This window comes from Caretta caretta, chromosome 18 (genome assembly GCF_965140235.1).
Source record: "Caretta caretta isolate rCarCar2 chromosome 18, rCarCar1.hap1, whole genome shotgun sequence".
NCBI lineage: Eukaryota > Metazoa > Chordata > Testudines > Cheloniidae > Caretta > Caretta caretta.
In genome coordinates this window covers 15,716,264-15,740,232 of record NC_134223.1, presented here as the reverse complement: position 1 = coordinate 15,740,232, position 23,969 = coordinate 15,716,264, and the positions used below count along the sequence as shown (strand labels likewise).

Below are 23,969 nucleotides of genomic sequence, written 5' to 3'. Positions count from 1 at the left end.
CTTAATATGTGCGGTTCTCCCCACCTCCAGTGCCCATGCAGAACCACTTTAATCAGCTTTTAGGATTGGGGCCTTAGGTTGTTGTTAAAATCCACCACAGAAAATGAAATTCCCACGTGAAAAAAATTAATGTTAAGTAACTTCTTGGATTACTAAAATTGAAAGATTTTTAGGAGGTTTTTCCCCCCTCCCAGCTTGTTTACTTTTTGGATTTTGAGTGCTTTGGGTATAGTCAGGCTCATTTTCTAGTCTCATGCATTAGTGTCGTAGAATTTTCCAAAGGATAGGGCACTGCACTGTGAATTGGAAAACATGGGTTCTATTCTATACTCTGCCACTGGACCTGCACTGTGACCTTGGGGAAGTCACTTCATTTCTCTGTTACTCTGTTTTAATCGATGAGTAAGTATATGTTGTTTAGAGGTGCTGTTGGGCCTGGGTTTACTTCCCTTCTGGTATGATCCACAGAAATACTATCAGGGGAAAAGAAAATATTCTGGAGAGAATCAGGACTAAAGAAAAAAGACAAACTCAGCAAAAAGCTCACTTTCCCATAGCACGTATAGTCCCTTTTTGTTCAAAAGCCCCTTGAAGTTGATACTATGTCTGACTTTTTTTCCCTTGTATTTTATATGTTTAAATGATTAAATAACTCCTGTAACCTTCGTATCTTGGTCCATCCCAAGTATTTATAAACTGAAATAATTTCTCTCCCTTTCTTCATTCTTCGTGAGTTCCTGAAGAGCTTACAAAATTCTGTTACTGCTGCAGTTAAACATATGTAGACAACTCCCCAGAGCTTAGAAAGAGAAGTATAATGAAAGATAAGGTATAATATTTAAATTATGACACCATGCTAAACATCATTACTTGAAGGTCCTCAGACTAGATGGGCTTTTATTCTAATGTAACAAAAAAAAAATCCTATTTTAAGCATAAAAATGTGCCCACTTCTTGTATTTGTTTATAAAGCTCCTTTCGTTCTATTAGGAGTGGCTTAAATCAATAACTAGATAAATTCCTATTTTAGCAGACATGGAAATCAGTGCAGTAAAGTGCACTTGTGTAAGTTTTAAGACTAGAACATATGAAGAATAAAACCACAGTGAATTGTCACTACCACTAGATGGCAGAGTTGCTTCTCTTTGTGTTTTGTGACCGTGGATTTATTTGTTATAACAGTGTGGACTGAGTTGGTACTTCTAATATTTGTAGGTAATTCTGGTGGCAGTAAAAAAAAGATCTTGAATATGTGAAGTTTTTTCATTTTGTTTAATTGTGCTGGAATTGGCAGGGAGGCTTTGAAATAAATTTTTATTGGAACAGTTTGTAATTGAGTATCTGGCAATGATGGAGGTGACTATGCATTTGCAATTTTGAAGACTGCTGATTTCCCGAGATATTTCTGTTTATCACCATGCAGCAGTTCTATTCTTTAGCCACTGCAACACTTGGAAAACAGGGTGTTGCTTCTTCAGTAGGTGCTGTCAATGCAACTCCATTGAGGGTGGTTGTTTTTTTTTTTTTTTTTTAAGGTCCTCATTTAGCATTCAGTTCTCCCTGCCAAACAAAGCAATCTGCTCCATGAAATGTCTGATTTGCAATTCCTGGGAGCAGGATAGTTCTGTGGTATGCTGTAATGACACCACCCCTCTCATTAGAGCTCTGCGTAGATACAAAATTTGTATCCGCATCCAATCTGCAAAAATGGTCTGCGGATATCTGCCTCAACGGATATAAAGCAAATATCCATGGATTTACAGGACTCAAAATGCATTTCTTGTAATGATAATTAGTAATAGTTAATATTACACCTTTAAAATGCTGTATCACTAACTAAACTTTAGTTATCACAGCACTCCTATGAGATGGTCACTTATTGTTCTACTTTTAAACCTGGGACGAACTGAGGCACAGATGTTAAGAGGATTGCTCAAGGCTAAAGAGAGTTTGTGTCAGACTGGGGAGTTCCTGGCAACTGATGAAAAGGAGTACTCGTGGCACCTTAGAGACTAACAAATTTATTTGAGCATAAGCTTTTGTGAGCTACAGCTCACTTCATCGGATGGTTTGCTTGGATCATAGCTCTTTTTCATGGTAGACTGGAACCTTGCAAAACTTTTTGTCTCTTTAGCCAGTGCAACAAACCCAGCTCTAAAAACATAACTTACTAATGAAAAACACTGCTGTATCTGTGCTGTATTCTCAACAGCAGATGTCTGAAAGGGTTAACACAAAGCTTATTTTTCAAATGCTAACCAATTTGTATACTTATCCTGGCTTACCCTTCTACACTTAAACTAAAATCATTTATTGCTAATCTGCTGTTCAACCAATCACTCCACTGACAGTTTTACAAATTAAGGATTTATTGTTAAGCCTGTATCAAATAAACATCTGGCAATAACGAAACTGAAAGCTGATTAGCAGATTCAGATGTTGATTAGTGACTTTTGCAAATCACAAATTGCAGTCTCCCTTTGCTTTTATCTATTTGTTGCAATGGAGGCTGCCTTGGTAGGTCAAAAGCAGTTTGGCCACCTCTGTCCTGACCTTAGAAATGATTATCGACCTAATTCAAGTGCTTTTCCACATTGTGTTCCCTCGGTGAGATCAGATTAGAAGGTTTGCCAAATTCTTTAGGGAATTAAGCTTGTTTTCCAGATGTACTCCTAAAGATTGAGTTGAAAGATAAAAATGACCTTCCTTTCACCAGGGGTAAGGAGTCTTTGGGAAAAGGAAAATGCCTCTCTTAAAGACTTTTTAAAAAAAAATTACTTTTCTTTTTTAATGAGCAGCAGCTAAAGTTCCTGGATCTATTTATATGCCACTTGGAATGGTACCCTCAAAGTATGTAGCATGTTGTCTAATGGGGTGATTAAGGAACAAGGTGAGACACTATACCTTTTCCAAAAAAGGAATAGTAACTCAGAGGTAGAGTTTTTATCCTATCCACATTCTTCTAGATAAATTAGTATCTATTGGATCTTTTAGGATCTTATCAAAACAGGCATGTTTTCAAATCTAAAGCCTGAGACAGAAATTTGAAACTCTGAGATGAGTGGGTAAAAGCAGCAGTTGCTGTATGAGGGAGTAATCTTGTATAGGTCCAGTTTTACATGAAGATTGAGATTGGAGATGAGACTGTTCCCGGCTCCCCTGCATCTTCCCATGTCTTGTACAATTGGGGGATGCTGTCTTTTTAAATGGATAACTTGACCCAATAGCTAGATATTTAACTGATGCGGTCTTTGAACCAACAATGGGGCTGAAGTGACTAAAGTTCAGGGGACTAGAATTTTTTTTCTATAATTTTGAGCCTGGAATTTTTTATATTTAGCGAAGTACAACTAAAGCCCCTTTAATGGACTAGTGTTCAGAGTAAACTGTGCCCAAAGTAGATCTGTCAGCTGTGTTCTGCAGCTGACTCTTCTTTAAATATATTAAAATAAATGTGTTATTTTCATGTTCTACTTGACTTTTCCCATACCAGAAAATTTGGTTGGCCTTGTCTGTTATTCTCTGGTATCACTCTTATCAGCCAAAGTGTGCTTTGATCAAGTTAATTAGGGACACAGCCATTCTTTCATACGAAATAGTAACTGACATTTTTGTGGTCAGTAATTAATGTTTTTGATCAAATGCAGTTTGTCTTGTGGGGTAAGCCCAATGATGTAATTTGCTGAATATCTAAATGGAACTTAAGGTAACTTTCAGATCTGAAAAATACAAATTTTATAATATGATTAGATTTTGCACATCAACCATCTATAACAAACTAGACCTAAGAAGTAAGAATACATGCCTATGAAATGTCTCACTGTTGTAGCTGTTCCAACAGTCATACGTTATGTAATATTTAAAAATGATGGGGTGAGCTAGACAAAATGTGGTGATAAGTTCTGTGTTCAATGCAGCACAGACAGTTGCAGTCTCATTGCATTTTAACTAGTCCTCTTCTCATATTAGCCTGTACGGTTTTCTAAGGCTGTGCTCCTTGTGATACAGTTTAGGTTTCTTTGAATTATATTCATAAACTTTTTTTTTTCTTTTCAGAGATTTTCGAGAGCCTGGAATAGATAAGATTATGTAATTGAAGAGAGTAAGGTATTTGTCATAACAGTCTTGGCTTCTGTTTCTGAGGCTACTCTCACTTAGCGGAGATAAGATGTCCCGCTAGCACAAAGTCATTCTAAATGTAGTGACTAATATGTATTAAAACCAGACTGTTCCAGTACTTTTGGTGGTGTCACCAGGGGGCGGTGGTGTTTTCTGGGTTTTTTTGGGTGTATGGGGAAGTAAAAAAACCCTGTGAATCTGGTATTAAAGGCTCTTCATTCTCTGTCCAATTACTGAGAGAGAAAGCAGGGAGAGGTACAGCAAACTTCAATTTCTCCCTGTGATAAGAGCAAAGTTATTTCTAATTATCAGGTTCCACAGGGGAATTAACTGAGAGGGTATGATCTTCAAGATTCAGACATACCAGTGGGCTAATTGATTTAAACAGTAACTTGCCTGTTGTAAAGACTTGAGATATTTTCATAAATTCTGAAACCTGGATGTTAAGTAAAGTCTTTTCTTTTTTTTTTTTATTTTTATTAAACAAACTACTTAATTTTTTTATTCTTGTTATGGAAAAAGCATGCTAAATTGAATTTCTGGGTCAATGCAAAAAACTCCATATTTATCTGTCTCTAAAACCAACGACAGCAAAAAAGTCCTCTGAATTGTTTCCTGGTGGAAGTACAATGGGATAAGGGCTAATTTTGACAAGACATCTGTCATTGAAGTCTTGGCCAAAAATGATCACTTCATGCAGAAATTCCTGCTGCATATCATAAGAACATAAGATTATCATAACATATAAACATATCTGCTTATCTTTTTATCTTTCTGTAAGAAGGTGAGTATCTGGGCACTTGATGGGCCAAGAAGTGTGTTAAGATATTCAGTATTCAATGTGTGGCCATACCATGAATTACCATAGACTAGACTGGATGCCAGAATTCAAACCACAAATCTCAGTTGTAAAGGGTGGGCTTTCTTAGTTTAATTAAATTAAATCTGTTTTGTAGTTTGAATTTTGTAATTCCATTTCAGTAATGTAGTACATGTGGTTTCCTGTCAGGATGTCTTTGTGGTGGTAATCTACCACTGTGCGTGTCTGGAAAGTGAGTATTCACCTTTTTAATTGCTCATATTTTGGTGATATCTCCTACCCCTTATAAGCACACACATTTGGCAATTGAATGCCAGTCCTTGACTAATCATTCATGGGGTCCCTAGCCAGAAAACTTGCATCCTGTTTGCTTCCAGTATGTGTAGGGGTAAGGTTGTTTCCCTCTTTCTCCTGTGAAACTCCTGAGCTCACTCCTTCTTGAGGCTGAGCATGTGGGGTTCGTACAAGCACTGAAAGGGAAGAGGCTGAACTTTAGTGATGCTTGTAAGCTCTCATAGCATTTGAGGTCTATTATTCTTATCGCTCAGAATAGAAGTAGGGGAGTGGTTATGTTGGGGATTGCCAAAACCAATGGAGTGTTCTAATGTAGTAGTTAAAAAGGGCATAATTTGGGGATAATGTTGAAGTACATCTGGTATACCTAATCACAATTTTCATTTATAATGTCATTGCCTATCCTTTTGTGAGGGAAGGCAGATGATGAGATTATAGCCATAGCAGTGGTAGATTTGGACAATTATACTGAAAGTAGAATGAAGCTCAGGGGACATGTTAGCTTGCTTGTTGTTATGAAGCTAGACTTTTAGATTTGATGGGTTGTTTAGCTAAAAACCTTACCTACCTTGATAGTTGTCCTATTTGTCATGATCTGTGTATTTTTAAAGTATGCTGCATCTAGAGATTTAAAGAAGTTGTCTAGCAAACTCTTGTATATCACTTTAACTGTAAATAAATGACATTGTTCTCATTATTAAATATTACCTTTTTGAGTCTGGTTTTCATTATCTGTATGCAATGGGAATAGTCTTGTTCTTAAATAAACTGTATTTAGAGCTAATGGAAATTGCTAGTCTGACAATCTTAATATATACAGCAGGAGCAATGCAGTCTTCCCCAAATGGCTATGTCAATGTGCCTGGAAACCTGATGTGGGGAATGGACTCTAGTTATAAGAAGGAAGTTCAGTCATTGACCTGTCTGCTGAGATGTGATGCTTTGTGATGTGGATTCCTGCTGGGCGGAAAATAGGCTGAGATCACCAAGCTCATTTCATGTAGGCCACTGGGTAACTCTCAGTTGGTGGCTGGTTTTTGTTACTTTGGTCAGTACTGTGCTTGATTCACTACAAATAAATTGGATTTCTCTAATAAGCCTTCTCCTATGGAACACCTGTAGTAAGGCCACATTTGTTCCTTTTAACAGAAATACTGTGTTTATCTTTAAAGGCCCGATATAAACATTAATACTAATGTTTCTTAACTATTTTTGCTGTGCATGGACAATGAAATATGGTACATGTGTACTCCCTGACTCTCCCTTATACCTAAACTTATTGCCACCAGTTAAGAGTGCTAACCTTGACTGGGTTTGTTTGCTTATTAAGTGTAATGGTCTTTGTAACAGTTTTTGTGAATTACACTGGATGTCACTAAAGTGCATTCAGACCATGGCACAGTTATCACATATTGCAGCAGCTACCATCTATTTTTGGAAATCTGTAATTTTCTTGTGGAAAAAGCACACAGTTTAGTGAACTATAATGTAATATCATTTGTCTTGTATTTTATGTTGTTGAGAACTCAGGATTATTGTCAGAGGAAGGTGTTTCAGTCTGACTTCTTATTCTGGAATTTCTTGGAGAGATTTCTACAGAATTTATGAAATGCTACATTAATTTTTGCTGTAATATTAATGGTATTTCTTGAAGAACAAGAGGAACCAATGTATTTATCAGAGCTGATGCATGGCAAAGTGTCGAAAGATTATCATCCTGCATCAGGCATTTTCCACCCAGAGACAACTGAGGAATGTCTACGCTGAGTTATGTTTCTTCTGTATATTTTGTTCACTTTACATGGAAGCTTAAATTCTCTTAAGATCATGTAGGCTACAGTTCTGTGGAATATACATTATTTCTGAACTAAGATCTGGGTGTTTTCCCCTTTAGCTGAACACTTTGCTGTCGTCTTCTCAGAGCTCTTAGCAAAACTTTCTCTATTACTTAAATATTCGTGAATTGTAGGCTGTACTAGTATCATTTGTCATCTTTGTTTGTACAGCTTTAGCCCCATGTTACCCAGTAGCTAACCTTTCATTACTATTACTGGGAATCGTTTTCAATAGTCCATTCTAAATAAGATATCTTCACGCACTATTATTTTGATGGTCCATTCTGCCTCTTAGATTATAAGCTCAGAGCAGGGACCATGTCTTGTTCTGTACAGTTGTAAGCGCACTGTTTGCCTAAAAAATATGATGCTTTATAGATGTCAGAAAGAATATGGCCAGCCTTACCACTGGGTGTACCAATTCATTGAATCAATATGTCTGGATGATTCTTGGGAACCACAGTGGTGAAGAAAAGCAATACCATATAGAGAACTGAGGAATGGGTTAATAGATAGAGGCAAATGCAAGAATGCTGCCTTTTTACAATCACTAAATGGACAGTCTTATTTGGGAGCCATTATTAAATTTCTATATTGAATAGAGGTCATGTGCAGTGGCTGTAGGCTTCTGATCTGGTCTAATGCAATTGAGAGGTGTCAAAGTTAAGGATAAACCTTTCTGTTGCCATTTTGTTACTTATTCAGTACCAAAATATCACAAATATCATTACTCGGATAGCTTAACTATAATGTATGTACAAGTGTGATGAACATATTTTACTATTGTCAGCTCTAAATTACTGCTTGCCACAGTGAGTCTGATAGTCCGGGTGTGCATGTACTTACATTGTGAGAAAACAGTACAGTATTTAAAAACTTTAATGTTGCACTTTTTAATACAGATGAACATTTAAAAAAGATCAGATGTTTGGGTTGTTCTAACTGTAACATTTGAGTTGACATTTAAAGGTGGAGGAACGTATTAAATAACCTAAGTGTCAATGATAAAATTTATGAAGTCTTAAGATAGTGATGAAAACAGATAAAAAGATGAAGTAAAGCCTGTGTCTGTATACGCTTCTTAAAATTTTAACATGGGTGGTTTTGGTATACTTTAAATAGGTTCTTAAATGTCAACAAAATGTCTTCTCTGTTTTTGATGCTCACTTACATTTGGATTGTTGATATGTTCAGAAAAGGGACTCTAAAAATGACATTTGGGTGATCGTACTTATTCTCATTTCATGATATATTAAATTTGTGTAACTGAAATATGATTTATTTTAACTGCCAATGGTACAGTCTCATCTGTTCTCTAAAAACTGAGCAAACTTCTTGCTCTTTTATCCATCATTGCCAACAGACTTTACAATTAGCACATATCTTGCAATTTGGTCAATGAGTCTGAATGTAATATAGATTATGGTTCTGCACTTGACCAGTAGTGAACATAAAAATATCTTGTCTTTGTACTAAAAAAGGAAAGCAGATGTGACTGGCGAGACTCACAGGGAGCAGATGTCCATTACCTCAGTTTTAACTTTTGTAAGATCGCTTTTCAGTCAACCATCCTATAAACATGTAGAAACAATGGTCGTCTTCATGGATCAAGGGTTAAAAAATAATTGTTAGAAGACCTTCTGGATATCTTTTAAGGTTACAGCAATAACATTAAAGGAATTGAGAAACCTTTTTAGAGGCTCATGCACCAAGGTTTTTCACTTTATTTTCATTCTCTTAATGACTATAGCTTTTTCTAATAAATGGTTAAGCATAAGGGGCATCTCATCTTCCCAGTAAATGAGGGAGAGTTTATGAATTTAATAATAAAAAAGGAGGGGGAAAGAATGCTAAATCCTGAAAGTCAGCAGGAGACAAGCTTGGAAGTACACTGAATTGAGATATTGCAGTGAACTCGGAGGAAGAAAGGATCTAGAAGGAAGCAAGAAGTAAAAGATGCTGAGACATCTGCACTAGTGAGAGTCTACAATAGCAAGCAAGTTGAAAAATCAGAAACAATTACACTTTAAGTTTAGGAAAGGTAGAGTTAGCGTAGCATGGACCATGCAGTGTACTTCTGTCTGTGATTTCTTTATTAAAAAAAAAAAAAAAACTTTGCAGTTTTTAAAAGCTGGGTAGATGTTGCCAACTTACAGGATAATGAAAGATAATTAAGCACCTTACTTCACTGGGCAGTCCCACGAACATTGTTCTTCACTTGAGAAGAGCAAAAAGGCTGACTGCTGCAACTGAAGGAAAACAGCGTGGCGTACTTAGAACACGATGGCCGTCCTGAACAGTGAAAGAAATAATCTTAAAATGAAAATAACTGATCCTATTAAGGGAGTTTGTCTCATTCTGCCCACTCATCTATTCAGACTTTACATTTAGCCATTTTTAATTTCCCAGGTAACTTTATAGCTGTCTCTGAAATGTTTACTCTTCAGTCAATGGCTCAGTGTTAAATAATATATTACTCAAGTGGTGAGTAATATTTTTTTCTGTAATTAAACTGAACCATCTCACTTCTGTTTTAACTGTCTTCTGTTCTTGTTAGTGGGCAGTGAAGTGACATGTCTAGTGTTTTGGGGTATTTTTGGACTCTTAACTGTTCTCATATCTTCCTCTGCAGGGTAGATATTAATAGGGACAAAAAAATAAGCGCTAAAGAGATGCAGCGTTGGATCATGGAGAAGACAGAAGAGCATTTCCAGGAAGCTGTGGAAGAGAACAAAATGCATTTCCGAGCTGTGGACCCTGATGGTGATGGTAGGAGAACAACATTTATCTTGTGAAATAGTCATTCTAGGGCATCTAAAAACATTATAGCTAGAGGTCAAACTGACTATGGGCTGCACATTTAATTGCTCTGAAGCACTCATCATAGGCCAAATCCTAATCCAGGGGTGGCCAACCTGTGGCTCCAGAGCCAATGTGGCTCTTCAGAGGTTAATATGCGGCTCCTTGTACAGGCACCGACTCCAAGGCTGGAGCTACAGGTGCCAACTTTCCAGTGTGCTTGGGGGTGCACACTGCAGAACCCCTGGCTCTGCCACAGGCCCTTCCCCCACTCCACCCCTTCCTACCCCCTCCCCTGAGCCTGGCGTGCCCTCGCTCTCCCTCCCCCAGCCTCCTGCATGCCATGAAACAGCTGATCGGGAGGGTGGGGGAGGCGCTGATCAGCGGGCTGCTGGTGGGTGGAAGGCTCAGGGCGCGGGATGTGGGGGCTGCTGATGTATTCCTGTGGCTCTTTGGAAATGTACATTGGTAAATTCTGGCTCCTTCTCAGGCTCAGGTTGGCCACCCCTGTCCTAGTCCCTTTGAAGTCCATGAGACCAGTTTCATCTTTACATTTGTATCATTCACTGGGGAGGACAATAGAGGATTTTTCTTCTCTGAAGACTTGACTGCACTAGGAGAAACTTTCTTAATATTTTCCATGATTGCTATCTCTGGTTCAGCTTTACCAACATTAGTAATATTGGGAGCTCTCATTTGCTCCCACAGTCACTTTTAACGTCATGTATATCATGTAACCTTGCTCAGGGCAGGTCTAATTGACTCTATTTAAAAATGCATATCAGTATTGGGGCTTCCAACATTACTAATGCTGGCTGAGATGTGCTGGTGTTGGCAACGGTCGGAAATTTAAAAAACCCTGGGGATTTTTTTTTTTTTTTATCAGGGCCTTAGAGTTGGTGTTTTATTGACTTTGCTTTCTTTCAAGAGAGCAGATTCAATGATAACAAGGTAAGGCAAAAGCAGTATAGTTAACCAGATAAACGTAGCTATTAGATCTTTGATCACTCTTTGGGAAGCTACTTAGTTTATAATAGAAAAGACTTAAAAGGAACTTAAAAGAAAATTAAAATGGTTGTCACTGAGTCAGATTGAATCCTTAGGCAGTCCTACCCATTAAAAATAACGTAGGGACCAAATTCTGCCCTTGGTGATGCGTTTGAGCTCTCATTGACCTCCAAAGACATAATTTTGACCCTTAGAATGGACAACCATAGGAATATTTCAGGCTTTACCTTTGTGGAAAGGAACCCTAGTCCACTTTGAGGAGGATTGGTTGAGAGGTATTTTTGCCATATCACTGCTCCCAATGAAATTTACAAGTGTTGGGTGGTTATGAGTAAATGTGAATGGATGTGGTTCTTACAGATTGCAGATGCGTAAAGGGTTTTAATAGATGATTTCAAAAGAAACAAGACCAGAAGCTTGGATTTTAAAATGTTAGACTATTTTTGATGTCTGAGATATGTCTCTGTCTTACAGGCCATGTGTCTTGGGACGAGTATAAAATAAAGTTTTTGGCAAGCAAGGGCTTTAATGAAAAAGAGATTGCAGAGAAGATGAAAAACAATGAAGAGCTAAAAATTGATGAAGAAAGTAAGTATTTTCAGTTGCTGATACCAGCATATTTTGCTAAGAAAAGCATTGTACTGCTCCAGTTCTTTGACGAGCAGTAAATTGGCTGAACTGGCAGCTTGGAAATCAAGACTCAGTACAGGACTACTGTTCCAGCTGTAAGACTGCATCTGCTTTGGCTTTGAAAGGAGACAGAGGTGAAATGCCACAGAAGCTGCTACCAAGAATGAAGAGAGGAAAGGAGCTGAACATTAAACACCACCTTGCATGATCAGGTCCTTGAGAGCCCTCTAATCCTACAAAGATTGGGCCCTACATTTTTAGGATCACTAGATTTCAGTTTTGCAATTTTCACCTTTTTAGCTGTGATTTATAAACTGGGAAATTCACTTCTCAATAGAATGGCAAGATGGAGAGGTGGGGGGTGGGGTGGGGGGGAAGGCAGAATAAATTGGTTATTGTGCCCAATGTATTCTACAGCAAGTGCAGATTAGCCCAGGTCATTGTTTACTTTGAGAAGTAGGAATGGTCGTGTGAAAAAAGAAATACAGCATAGCCCCATTTATCCAGTCTAATGGGGACTGGGACCAGATTGGATAATCTGGAGAATGGGAACATGCAACACTGCAGCACCATCTAGCAGCCACAGGAGAGAGTGCCTGCTTCTGGACCTCTGCGAGAGCTGGATAATGGAGGGTTGGATAAATGGAGTTCTACTGTGAATTCTTTTTCTCTATCCTGGGCTGGGTTGTGTGCTGGGTTGGTACAATAGCTTTTTGTTTCTGAAGACTTAAGGTCAAATTCTTTGTCCAAAGTGAAGGTGGGTTAGGCAGTCTCAACTTTGTCCTCGTTCATCCAGTGTGCCCTGTGATGCTGGCAAACCAGGGGCCAGCTCTTACCAAGTCTATAGGTGTCAGCTGAGTACTGACAAATTCATAGCTGGAAACCAGACCAGATCATCTATATGTTTCTGCGTACCCACCTCCCTACCCCTTGACTCAACATATTCAATAGCAATTTCTGCAGCCTCCATAATTGTGGAAGGTTGTAACTACCCATAACAACTGCTCCTGTACCATCAGATGAGTTTTTCATAGCCCCTGATCCTATTATCAATTTTTCATAAAATTACACATTTTATGCACATATTCAACATGAGTGATACTGTCAAACATTTTAAGATTCCTATACTTCAAATTGATAGGACTCAGATGTAATCTTAAACCTTTTCAATATATTTTCTTTAAATTTCTTATACATCTTAGCATCACCCTCCTCTGTATCATTAAAAACTCGTCTTGCCTCCCCAGTTATTCTGGTCAAGAGGATTGGTATCTACTTATCCTTTGGAATCTTGTGGATACCATACAGTCGCTCAGAGATGGACAGGAACTCCTCTGTACAGTCAGTCTCTTGATAAATTGGGCAGGCTTTCTCCCTGTGTGGAGGTATACTCACTCGCTGGGGATGCTGCTTTTGCTGCTCCAGTTCTTTGAGCTGCAGTGTGTGAGCTTCCATCTGTTTCAGGTGTGCTCTCTCCTCAGCTTCTAGTTCCATGCATCTTTCGTGAGCTTCCTCCTCCACCTCCTGGGTTTCCGTCTTCTCCTTGATCTGCAATTCCACCATCAGTCTCTGGTGCTCACGTTCTTCCTGGGTTGCCCGGAGCTTCAGCCGTACCAGTCAGTGGCTCTGGCATCTGGGGCAGAAGGTACTCGTGCCCCACCTCTATTCCTTTTCCTGCTGCCTAGTCAAAATGTATGCACAAAGCTCTCAGTTGCTGATTTGAAGCTATCCTTTCAGGACTTTCCAAGGGGGGTAGGGGCAAATCCCAAGGGAAGGGAAATCCCCCTGTCCCCCAGGTTAAGAGGGGGGGGGGAGGAGGAGTCTAGAAATAAACCTAACCCCAACTTTAATTAAAAAAAAAAAAAAAAAAAACCTCAAGGGAGGCCAGATTTTAAAGCCCCTTACCCAAAGGCAAGGCAGGTAGTCTGCTACACTGCTTGGCTCCCAGTGTGATGAAGTTAGGCTGGACAGTTATAAAGAGAGTGGTGTTTTCTTTTTTTTTTGTCCCAGCCAAATCAGGTTTTTATTGTATACCTGCCACATTCAACTACAAAGACCAGAACAAGTCCAGAACGTCAAAGCTCAGGGCTACCACCCGTACAGATGAGACCTTCATTTTTAAGACCGAAAACTCTTGGAGATGGCTAGGAAAGCACTCCTATCACCAACACACTCCATGGAAGGCAGGTATACTAGTTCTAGATTGATAAAAGCCCTTTTCCCTATAAGCTGAAAAGGGGTTACCTCTGGTCAACTAGGGACATATGAATCCAGTTAAGGGCTGCCTGAGACCTTTTAAAAACCACTTCTCTTGTGAGAGAGGAGGAGAGGCAAGCTGCTGAAGGGCTAGTGGGAGTAGGGAGAAAGACTTCTCTAGGGTAGGAGGCTGCACTCCTTCCTACATGGAAAGCTACCTAACTGCCTGTTTAGGGGAAGGACCGGCACCTTGGGGCCAATAACAAGGCTACCCCACCCCCAGAGAGGGGGTAATAAAATATATTCCCCTTTGTTTTGTGTTATGAATTTGTTTCTTTTGTTTGGTGGAGGAGTACTTGGGCCTGCCCCGAGACCTACCTCAAAAATAATGAGAAATAAACCCCAAGTGGCAAAATAAACACCATCCAGAGTGGGGCTGATTTATTCCAGGCCACTCCCACTATCAGAGAGGGAAGCTCTGAGCCTGGCAAAGTGGATGAGGTGCCTTGCGACTCCGGCCATATAAAATCAAGTTACCCAAAGCTTAGATTCCCCCACAATTTACACTCCCAACCCTTGGTGTTAGTGCCACGACCGTTGCCCCAGGCTCAGCAGTAGAGGAGGAGGAAGAGCCAGTGAACTATTTGAGGACTGAGTCTTGGGAAGGTAATGAAAAATGTATTAAGGATGCTAAGTTAAATGTTATAGATTGTAAGGGCTGGAGGGACACAGCATCCCCAAGTCACTTTGGTTAAGGAGAGTTTGGTGAGAGGAAGACAAAACTCCCTGTAAGAGTTTAAGTGTAATGCTTTGACTGAGTTCTCTGTGACTGTGCCTCTGGCTAAGATCCACCCTGAGCAGGGGAATTTTAAGGGTGAGGTCATGGTAGCATCAGGAATTTGTTTCCTGCTGATATTTTAATAGGTAGTAACATTTTAGCCAGGTCTAAGCAGGTTAATGTTATAACTCGCAGCCAGAAAGAGGGCTCCTCTGTCCACAGACAAAGCAGGGAGGACTGGAAAGGGGCTGGGGGAATGCCCTCAGTTCTTTGCTGAGTGTAATAACTCCTCTTCAGAGGAGGAATTTGAAAATGCCATTGCTGTGGCCAGAATCTGCTCTGAACTTAAGTGAGGCTCAAGAGGAGTTTGTGAAGGCTGAACAAGCCGACCCTTCTCTGGACCAAGAGAGGGTTGCGGCTCAGAATAATACCCCTGCTGGGGAAGAAAAAGGTAGTTTTTTTGTTTTTGTTTTTTGGTAGAAAGAGACATACTGGTGAGGTTTGCAAGCAGGTAGTTGTGCCTGAGAAATACAGAGGAGAGTTGCTGCAGATAACTCATGATTGTCCATTCACAGGACACTTAAGAGTGGAAAGAACCTGTGACAGGCGTAAACGGAATTTGTATTGCCCTCACATGTTTGAGACAATACAAAATTACTGTAAGAGTTCTGACTTATGGTCAGAAGTGTAAGAGATTAAAGGGACCCTGCAAGGCTCCTATACAGCCATTGCCTATAATCAAAGAGGTGTTTACCAGAGTGTCTGCAGATATTGTTGTATCCCTCACTAAGCCTTCCAGGACTGGAAAGAAATATATACTTGGTGTGGTGGATTCTGCCACCAGGTATCCTGAAGCCGCAGTTTTATCTAATATCAAAGCTCCGATGGTAGCCACTGCCCTATTCACCATTTTTAGCAAGTCAGTTTTCCCAGGGAAATTGTCATAGAATCCAAGAAAAGTAGGACTGAAAGGGACTTCACTAGGTCATCTAGTTGAGTCCTCTGCACTCAAGGCAAGACTAAGTAATAACCTAGACCATTGCTGACAGGTGTTTGTCTAACGTGTTCTTTTAAACTTCCAATGATGGAGACTCCACAACCTCCCTAGGTAACTTGTTCCAGTGCTTAATTACCCTGACAGGAAGTTTTTTCCTAATGTCCAAACTAAACCTCCCTTGCTGCAATTTAAGCTCATTGCTTCTTGTCTTATCCTCAGAGGTTAAGGAGAACAATATTTCATCTTCCTCCTTGTAACAACCTTTTACGTGCTTGAAAACTGTTATGTCCCCCCTCAGTCTTTTCTTCTCCAGAATACACAAACCCAGTTTTTTCAATCTTTCCTCCTAGGTCATGTTTTCTAGACCTTTTAATAATTTTTGTTGCTTTCCTCTGGACTTCTTTCAATTTGTCCACATCTTCCCTGAAGTGTGGCACCCAGAACTGGACACACTACTGCAGTTGAGCCTTAGCGCAGAATAGAGTGGAAGAATTACTACTTGTGTCCTGCTTAGAACAATCCCAGAATGATCTTTTTTTCTTTTTTTTTTTCTTTTTTGCAATAGTATTACACTGACTTTTATTTAGCTTGTGATCCGCTATAATCCTTCCGCAGTACTCCTTCCTAGGCAGTCATTTCCCATTTTGTATGTATGCAATTGATTCTTCCTTCCTAAGTGGAGTACTTTGCATTTGTCCTTATTGAATTTCATCTTGTCAGACCATGGTGCAAACTTCATGTCTGTTGTCTTTAAAAAGTTGTGGGAGTTGTTTGAAGTGAAGCATTTAAAGGCTGCCCCCTATCATCCAGAAACTAATGGTCTGGTGGAGAGATTTAATGGAACTTTGAAAGCTGTACTGAAAATGTATGGCACCAGGTGAGAGAAGGAGTGGGATGCGTTACTCCCTTATTTGCTATTTGCATGCAGAAGTGTCCCCCTAAAGTCTTTTGGCTTTGCCCCCTTTGATCTCCTGTATGGGAGACAGGTTAGGGGACCCCTAGATTTAATTCGAGGCTTTGGGGAGGGTAGTACTGAGGAGACAAGACAACCTATAGGGGAGTATGTCACTTGTTTTAAAGAGAATGTACAAGCTGTGATGGATCTGTTGCAACAGAACCTGGAAAGAAGTCAGGAATCGCAGAAGGCTTGGTATGATAGACGTCCTGAAGAAAGATCATGTGATATTGGTGATTTGGTGTTAGTGCAGATTCTAGTGAGGAAAAACAAAATGCACAATTGTTGGGAAGCATTGTCAAGAAGCCCCATGGCAAGGGAGCTGTACAAACTGTACGTGTCAATAGATGGAAAGCTTACCACAAAACGGAGATGGGAGTGACTATGATTTGTTGTGCTGATAAGGGAACGTTTACTGACCCTTTAATTGATTTGGTCAGGGACAGTAAGGAAGAGACTCCTCTGGAGAGCACCGAGATGTGGGAGGGTCCGAAAAGCCCCAAAGCAAGAAATGTTAGCCCCTTTTAAGCATCACAGACAGGTATTTTCTTACTAGCCAAGTTTAACTGACAGGTTGGCACTCTCGGTCAACCACTCCAGACAGTGTGACATGCCCCTCCTCCACTGCAGTTTTTGCATAGTGGGTGGTCTTTTCTTAGGAGATACTTAAGACTTGGTAACAGAAGATCTGTCAAAGCTGTTAGGATAACGGTGGGTTTGAACTAACACTGTCCCTGTTACTAGCCAGGGTTTTGGGTCTCTTTCTCTTATGAGGACCAAATCCAGAAAACATTCTCCATTTCGGTGCTGAATGCTTCCATTGCTCTTCTGTTCTTGTGGACAAATATATAGCATAGCAAGCTGATTAGTTAGTAAAACTGTGTACAATTTCAGTCCTATTGCAATATTTTTGTTGATTTTGTTTATTAAAATGATGAGAAGGTGGGATTTGCAATTTGCAGAACATTATCATTTATATATAAACACAAAATATATGCAAGAAACTATATGAAGTGTATACTGTCTGCCTAGCACTCAACGAATACTACAAATATAGCAGCAAAATCAGATCAATTCAAAGCCTTCTCATTTCCATATTATGCAAAAAGAGATTCTTCAGGTTAGTGAGATTGAACATTGCTCTGTGCCATTCTGCAGTTTTGTGTTGAACCCCACCTGTTGCTGTTCTAAACATGGTTACTGTTTAAGGAGTAATTTCTTTTCCTGTCTCAAAAGTATTAAATTTACTGTTAGTCTTTCCTTGCAGGAATTAGTCATTTGAAAGTGGGTTATGTTTCCACTCATCAAAAGGCAACTAAAATGCAAATAGGCCTTTGAATTTTATGCAATACAGGTGTTTTCCCTGCCATATCTTATGGCATTGTGGTTAACTACAGTTTACAGGAATGCTGATCAGATAAAAATGTTTTAAGATTTGCTGAATAAGGAAATTGTGTGTACAGTTAATTTTAGTACCTGGGCAACAGACAACTGAGCTTTGTTTGAGAAAATTAAGCTAATTGTCTACCACTTCCTGAGGATGAGGACAGGCAGAATTACTTTTCATTTAGTCTCTCCGTACAATATCTTATTTTGATTAGATAGTCTAGATAAAATATTCATCATGTTGCTCTCAAGGTCCAGGCTATGTGTAAGGATGGCACTCTTACTCACTAATTGTGTAAATGCAACATAGGGCTGACCTGCAACATCCCTGTCATTCTGATACTGGGACATCCAAAGTGTAAGGGCACTGGGTGGTAGTTTGGTGCGGCAGACTAGGTTGAAACTATAATTTCACTTCACCTGTGACAAAATTGCCCTTTTCCTATGTGGATTTTAGAGGGAGCCCGACTCGTGATTTTTAAATATTTAGGGTTGTCAGTGTTAAGACTGTGTAAGCAAACCTTGCAACTAATATATGCTCAGTGATGCTTATGAGCAGCCATGTGCACATCAGAATCTATTTTAGGGGCCTGATCCAAAGTTCATTTAAGTCAGTGGGTAGTCTTTTCATTAACTTCAATAGTCATTGGATCAGGCACTTACTGAGAGCAAGAAAGTTGCCCAGGAAACTTGGATTTTCTAGTTCTCCTTTTCAAAATATGCGTTGGTTATTTTAACTCCTTTCTGGCTGGCTCCTGGTATTACTCTGACTAGCATGTTCTAAAGCTGGAAGGAGAACTTGTTGTAAGAAATGGACAGAGGGAACCTCAGGTTAAAAAATAAACAGTGTAAACTGTAGTTTGTGCTTGTTTCTAAACTTGCCCCATAGTTGGAGTACCTACTAAGACCATTTGAAGGATTCCTCCCGCCCTCTGTGATAAACCCTGTTCTAAATTCTGGGGAAAGATCATTAATTGTGAAATGGCTCTAGAATTATAGAGGCAACTGATACTTTCTTCCTTATTTATAATTTAACAGCACCCAAAAGCGTGTTAGACAGTTCCCAAAACAGATAAAACATGATCCCTGTCACAAGGAATTTACACATTAATTTTGGACTTGCATCACAGGATTATGTAGAATGTTGTTGGGTCTTGCTAAATGTTTGTTGGCATCGTGGGTGGGTGGGTGTGAGAGAGAGGCTGGACTTCTAGTGTTTCTTCCTTAAAAATGCCCAAAATAGGAGGAGAGAAACGTTATGTATTTAATCCCTTCGAGTTCAGTTTCAGTCCCAGACTGTCTAGATGTGTATTGTAAATTATATTGCAGATTAAAAAACAACTCTGTAGTGTACTTGCAGTGGAAACTATTGTTCGGATAGTAATTTTTTTCAGTCAGTCAAATTCAGGAAAACATCCGCGTTTAAAAAAAAAAAATGCTTGTCAGCCATATGACACGTGCAAAAAAATGAAAGGAACAGAAGCGTAAGCTGGCCTTTTTTGTTCCGATGTAACTCTGTGCATGTGTGGTTAAATTTGCATCCGCTCCTTACAGCAAAAATGTTCCACTTACTAGATTCTAACCATAACTGAAGAATTTGCAAGGTTTGGCTCTATAATACAACCAATTTTTTAAATAAAACATTCTCAGATACTCCAATTCTAATATAGAACACTTGGATTACTGAGAGGAGTTCCAAACTCATTGAAATGTAAGTTTAGTTTTTACTGTGCAGCTGGAGTGATGACTATGGTTAAGGTTGCCACAGCATTTCCATTTTAAGCTGTTTAAGTCTTTTATAAGTTTCCAAAACTTTCATCTATTGGGCTGAAATTTCACAGGTTTAGTCTTTGACCAAGGTCTTTGCAGTGTTCTTGTTTTTGTTTTTGTTTTTGAAGGCTGAGTCAAAAATGATTCAGACATAAGGTACATTTGTGGTACATGGTACATATGGGGGGGTGGAGTGGAACCATCCCCCCCACCCTTTTTTCTTTTAATCAAACTTTAAGTATGGCTCTAGCTGTTTGAAATTGATAGAATTTAGAAACTTGGAAGGAACAGATCCTTGAGTGCCTATGACTTTCTTCATAAACTCATAGATTTTAAGATCAGAAAGGACCATCATGATCATCTAGCCTGACCTCTTGTATGTCGCAGGCCACAGAATCTTACCTACCCACTCTTGTAATAGGCCCATAGCCTCTTTCTGAGTTACTGGAGTCCTCAAATCGTGATGTAAGGATTGCACAGAATACCAGCAGAGTACCAATACCAATAACTTAACTTGGTAGATATGCTGAAAAATCTATAAGAGCAAATCAGGTTCAGAGAAGTCTGTTTGGATTGGGGACATTCAATGAACACTTAAGCGGTGTAGTGTTTTTGTGATTTAGTCGGTGACAGTCTTTTGTCTTTTCTGAACCAGTTACCAGCATGGTGGTAGGGGGTATTGTGCTGCTAAAGATGATCTTTTAGATAAGCCATAAAACCAAAATACTGAGTCTGACAACTTGTTGCCATTAAAGATACCATGGCACTCTTTTTCAAACAAAGAAGTGTTAACCCCATTGTTTTGGCTCTCTCAGTACTCTCCATGTCCTGTACTAAATTGTTTTATAGTATTAGTGTTTGCTAAAGTTATTTTTGTCCCAAAGGTAGCTATATTTCAGTGGCATAGGAAATGATTTCTTTGTATAGTTTGGGATATTTTGGAGTGAAACATTCCATCATTGTAAGAGATTATTACTTATTTAGTACCCTGAAGTATTAAACCAGGTTCCAGCTAACAGGTCAGTCTATCTTACATAAATTCATTCATGAAAAATTGTGTTGTATTTTAACAACTGTAAATAAAATCTATATTATCCAAATACAGAATATTATACTACTATTAAGTTTACAGGGCTGATTATTACACTTTTTTTTTTTAGCACAGGAAGTTTTAGATAACCTGAAAGACCGTTGGTACCAAGCTGACAATCCACCTGCTGACCTGTTACTGAATGAGGAAGAGTTCTTGTCTTTTCTTCATCCGGAGCATAGTAGGGGGATGCTGAAGTTTATGGTCAAAGAAATCATCCGTGATCTAGGTATGTCAGTTATTTGGGACCTGTGTACCCTACAAAACTTACTGTTTGGGGACATGTTACATCATGGTAGTGTTACGAATTACACCTGGTAGGACACGCACACCAATGCTGCGAATTACACCTGGTAGGACACGCACAGTTCGAATCTAGGCTGAGGCACAGAAACAAAGTCCACAACTGCAGAGTTCCCAAAAAACACTAAGTTTATTACGCTCGAGCGTGGTGCCCCCCTGCTAGCCAGGGGGGACCACGAATATAGATTATACAAAGGTTATATACTTTTTAGCAAAGCATGTTGCCCTCGTGCATCGGAAACCTTAGCCAATAAACAAACCCTTGTCTTATCTACCACCTATCCCTGCTTGGTGCATTCCTCGTGCTATACCAGTATGTTAATTACACAGCATGGTCCTAAAGCCATGCATCAGTAACTTTTATTATCAGAATGGGAGGCCTCACGTCAAGGCCAAGAGACAGGGAGTTAGAGACTGACAAAAACCAGATACTGGGAGTCAAGGCAGGCTGGAAACAAGGAGGAGAATTTTCACAGGAATTCAGTATCTAAGGATCACTCCTCCTGGTGTATGATGTGCTGGCATTTAAACAGTGGTGGGCTCCAAACCAAAATGGAGTCACATGTGCTAACTTTTCCTTAACAGTAGCATCCTGGAACAAACTGAAACATGATTTGATCTTGTATGTGTGGATGGGACCAAACTGCTATCATCAGGGTACAGCTCTGGAGGCAACTCGATGGAGTTGCTCCTCCTTACATCAGTGGTGAACTCTGCCTGTAACACAATACTAACTCTAAGGGTGTGTTAGATTTTGGTTCATTGTATACGGGCAAGACCCAACCATACTACAGTATGTTTGGGTACTGCTGTGTTACTACAAGGTCACTCAATCTGGTAGATTGTAGCATAGATGGATTTGATGCGTGTTCTCGTCATTTTATGATTCAATGGCATGAAGGACTCTCACAGGGTGACACTGGCCCTATAAGAGGGAAGGTGCTTGTGCACCCATGATTGGTCAGTTGACTCCAGTTAGTCTTAAAAGAGGGCACTGGGCACTAAAGGGGGAGATATCAGCAAGTGAGAGCAGCCTGAGATCAGGATACTGGAGGAGTTCCCCGAAGGAAGCTGTGGTGGCTCCTGGGGGAAGGCTGAAAGCAAGAGAGCAGCAGAGGGAGTTGTTTGCTGACTTTTAAACCTAAGAATCAAAACTGAGGGCCAGAGAGGGTTGAAGCAGGGGTGCAGTAGACAAGCTTATCCACTGATGACTCCACGCTAGAGAGCTGGAGCCAGAGGAACAGTGGAAGGGCCTACCTCTTGGCCTGTCTTAGACAAAACAGTTAACAGAATAGAGGGCATGACAGATGCTCCCATGAGGAGGATTAACTCCCATAAGAGAAGCTGGGGTGGGGGATGCTCTGCTAGGAAGAGCGGGGTCGCACTCGAGCTGAAGGGCTGGGGTGGCGGTCCTGGTTCAAGGACAGGAGAGGACTGACAAAGAGCCTGGGTGTGGTGGAAGACACCAGAACATAGTATGTGCTGTGTCTGAACTTGAGGATCTGAGACTGAGGATGGTATGCGCTGGGTGTGAGAAATGAACTACGTTTGGGACTTTCGTTATGGATTATTTGAACTATGTTTTAGTAATAAACCAGCCCCAAAGAGGGTATTAGTGAGTCAAGAAAGTTCACATGGAGTTACTGGAGAGTCTGAAGGAGGAAAACTGAGGTGTTCTGAGCTCGGTTGCCCTTTGACAAGGACGCTGTGGAAACTAGCTACTTTGTCCTTTCCAGGTACCACTAGTAGATTATCCAAAATCATACCTTTTACGCATGTTAAAGTAGGAAATAGTCGATATTTCTAAGAACTTAATACCTCAACAAGTGTTCATTGCCACAAAATCATTGCTGTGTTTTTTAACTTGTTAAGAGTTCAGCAAAATAACTTCTCTGCTTGTTGGAATGTAAAAGCTGTTTAAATGCAAGAGTCTGTGTCGGTTCTGGAATATATCTTAAAAAGCATGATGGATGTTCCTGTTTATCTAGGATAGGCATGCCCAGATTTGATGGTTGTCAATGCTTCTTTACAGTTATATCAAAACAAATGAGCTTTAAATGTTATCACTTATACCTAAGGCTCTGTGTATGTCACGGAGGTCACGGATTCTGTGACTTCTGCAGCAGCCTGTGCAGCTGATCCCCGGGAGCCACCTGAGCAGCTCGGGCACTCCTGGCCAGTTGCACTGGCTGCTGCTGGGGCAGTCTCGGGCCTCCCCATTCTCCAGCAGCAGGAATTTGGGTGTGGGGGGCTCAGGGCTGGGGTTTGGGGTTCAGGGCGGTGTTTACCTGGGGGGGGCTCCCCAGAAGGGTGACAGGAACTCCCCTCCTTCACCTCCTAGTTTCACATGCTGCCTCCATCCACAGACACCGCCTTCGCAGCTCCCATTGGCTGTGGTTCCCAGCCAATGGGAGCTGTAGAACTGGGGCTTGGGGTGGAGCTAGAAGCTGGAGGTTGTGGTTTCTCAGGAGCTGGGTTGGGAACCCGTCCCAGGCCTGCCCACTTCTCCAAGTACCCATGGTGCCCCCCAGGGCTGCCCCCCTCCCCCCAGCACAGGTTTAGTCAGGGGTATATAGTAAAAGTCATGGACAGGTTACAGGCCATGAATTTTTGTTTGCAGCCTGTGACCTGTCCATGACTTTTACTAAAAATACCCATGACTAAAACGTAACCTTCATTATACCATTCACAGGCAAACATCAAATACATAAAATAAAATTGTGATACCTCTCATTGGACTACTAATAGAGTCTGGTTCATATATTTAACTTTCCTCTGTCACCATTTTAATTAGAATGATTGATGTATTTTTATAATAGTGCTAGAACAATTCATTATTTCAAAAACAAATTCACAATCATCAGTAGTAAGTCTTAAAAAATATTACTGGAAATCCTTCTGTAGGTTTCTTCTAATGCACATCGCACGCTTCAAAGATTACAATATCAAGAAAAGATCATTTCAAACATCGACAAGGAAACACTTGTCA

The 23,969-nt window shown here is 40.1% G+C and overlaps 1 protein-coding gene across 2 annotated transcripts in view; it reads left to right on the top strand.

Moving 5' to 3' along the window:
- Positions 1–23,969, top strand: part of SDF4 (stromal cell derived factor 4) — a 35,462-nt gene that overhangs the window by 4,727 nt on the left and 6,766 nt on the right. For both annotated transcript variants that reach the window (XM_048824747.2, XM_048824748.2), the window contains 3 exons: positions 9,701–9,837; positions 11,350–11,463; positions 20,748–20,906. In XM_048824747.2, the coding sequence (XP_048680704.1) occupies positions 9,701–9,837; positions 11,350–11,463; positions 20,748–20,906 (410 nt within the window). The remainder of the gene's footprint in view (positions 1–9,700; positions 9,838–11,349; positions 11,464–20,747; positions 20,907–23,969) is intronic.